Source organism: Echinococcus granulosus (genome assembly GCF_000524195.1).
Source record: "Echinococcus granulosus chromosome Unknown EG_S00028, whole genome shotgun sequence".
In the NCBI taxonomy this organism is placed as follows: Eukaryota; Metazoa; Platyhelminthes; class Cestoda; order Cyclophyllidea; family Taeniidae; genus Echinococcus; species Echinococcus granulosus.
In genome coordinates, this window is record NW_020170408.1 from 757,575 (window position 1) to 759,561 (window position 1,987).

At 38.0% G+C, this 1,987-nt stretch overlaps 1 protein-coding gene across 1 annotated transcript; it reads left to right on the top strand. All coding sequences in view use genetic code 11, as the record gives it.

Annotated features, from left to right (window-relative positions):
* Positions 1-1,221: 1,221 nt before the first annotated feature.
* Positions 1,222-1,605, top strand: EGR_04514 (hypothetical protein; the record flags this gene model as incomplete). Its single annotated transcript, XM_024493763.1, has 3 exons — positions 1,222-1,321; positions 1,396-1,489; positions 1,530-1,605. 3 exons carry the CDS (start codon positions 1,222-1,224, stop codon positions 1,603-1,605), a joined length of 270 nt encoding a protein of 89 aa, XP_024351877.1.
* Positions 1,606-1,987: the final 382 nt, after the last annotated feature.

The following is a 1,987-nucleotide window of genomic DNA, read 5'->3' on the forward strand; positions in this document are numbered from 1 at the left end:
AATTCAAAAGACCAAAAGTGGCGCCTCAACAATACCGAGGTATAAACCACCACCGTATTACAATTACATTCGGTTGGCTGCTTTCGAATTACTTTGATGTAGGGTAATTGTTTTGCAGCGTATGGTAACATCTTAAACACAATAAACAATCGGACAACAAATAATGGGTTGCGATGGGACGTTTACCTGTAGAAGTAAAGAGAAACACCATCCAGAAATTTCCTGCAAATATCTAGAGTTAGGCCTAAAGTTAGACGTCTGACGTGCAAAGTACTCTACTTAGTAAACACAAAATACTTAAACCTCTTACATGGGTATAACAGCTAATAAAGCTAACTCGATTTTATATCAATGAGAATTACGTGAAAGTATCCGAAGATTGAAACAAGTAATAATGCAAATACAGCATTTTGCCCGCAACGGGGTCCAATAAATTGCGGCATTATGCCATTTCCATCTATCAAAAACATTTCTTTTTTTGTTACAAAGCAGAAAAGGCAGATCGCGCTAAAAGCTGTTTACTTTCTTTTCGAGATTTTTTTGCTATTTAAATGTGGAATTAAAATTAGGTCGAAATTAACATGACGGTTAATTTATGCAGTAGTGTAATACGATAGTGGCTTATCCTTCGGTTCTGGTGAGGCGCCACTTTTGTACTTTGAATTAGCCCCCTTGTACCTCGCTGGGTGGGCTGGCCTTTTGGGCCATGCCAACAGCCTAGACACCTTTTCTGCGCCGAATATATATTCTGCCTGAGTATTGTGTCTTCTTTCGACTTCATAGAGTCTCGGGACGCTACAGTAGCAGGAATCCCAGTGGGGCCAACACAGCACGATTGTTTGTCAGCGAATGTGCTTTAGCTTTGGTTTTTCCTACTGGTGAAGTAGTGTCTTCAATTAGTAAGTAAGGCTTCACCACCGTCTGCACTGAACCCCGAGTTCTTAATTATTCGCCAGTCATATTGCCTACTCGCGTTGAGTAAGCGAAACAGCTAAATCAGGTAACGCAAAACCAAGATAATTTGCCGTAAACAAAATTTTCAAAACTAGAAATTGGCCTAATAGTCAACGATCTCTGTTAATCACCCTTTAACCAGTATCCGACAGTGTTCCTAATTTTATACACACTTAGACCTGAAATATTTGCATGCAAAGCCATTATTTTTTAAATAAAATTTCGACTAAAAATGTCCTGTAAGTAATCTGCAAAAATCATATTGCCATGTTTGTTTTAATTGTCTTATTTTTATGTGATTATCTGAATACTCACATACTGTGTGTTTTGTCTGGTAATTTGAAATATTTCCGTACATTTGTATATGGTATTGCAGAATCAAGTGCATTACATTAACGCACTACGCGCGTGCTGGGATTAATTTGTTTTTTTTTTTAGCAGGTACTGATGTTTGGAGTGCCAATACATTTGCTGAAGTCCAACTATATAACTCACGCTTTGCATTTTCAGACACACAGGAATGTCTCTCATTGGCGTTTCAGGGTGAGAACATAGTTCGTTTATGCTTAAGATAGCCTTCCAATGAGTGAAATCGAGTTGACACTGAAGTATGCTTATGCTGAAGATTCGGAGGACGAAGATGATGTTTAATTCGTAAGACTAGTATTTCAACATTAATGTTTTGTGAAGAAACAACCAACTCCTGATGTAAATGTGAAAACTGTTGAATCTAGCCTTTGGGAACGAAGCTGCTCATATTAGCTATGTGATTTTATCATTCATCGACAAAATTGATCTCGTGAATGCACTTGAGTAAGGCGCTTGTGTGTGAATTGGTTGAGGCTTCCGTTTATTTAAGCCGAGGAAAAGACCAGCAGCTTATGGACTTGAGTATATGATTGTGCGATGATTGCCTAATAGGACAATAGCCTTTCTTTTGTGAATAATGCAAATTGAGAGCACTCTGATGGTTTTAGCTTTGTTCAAGTTAGCTAAGTTCGTATTGTGCCCACTTTACGAAAACAATGACTTA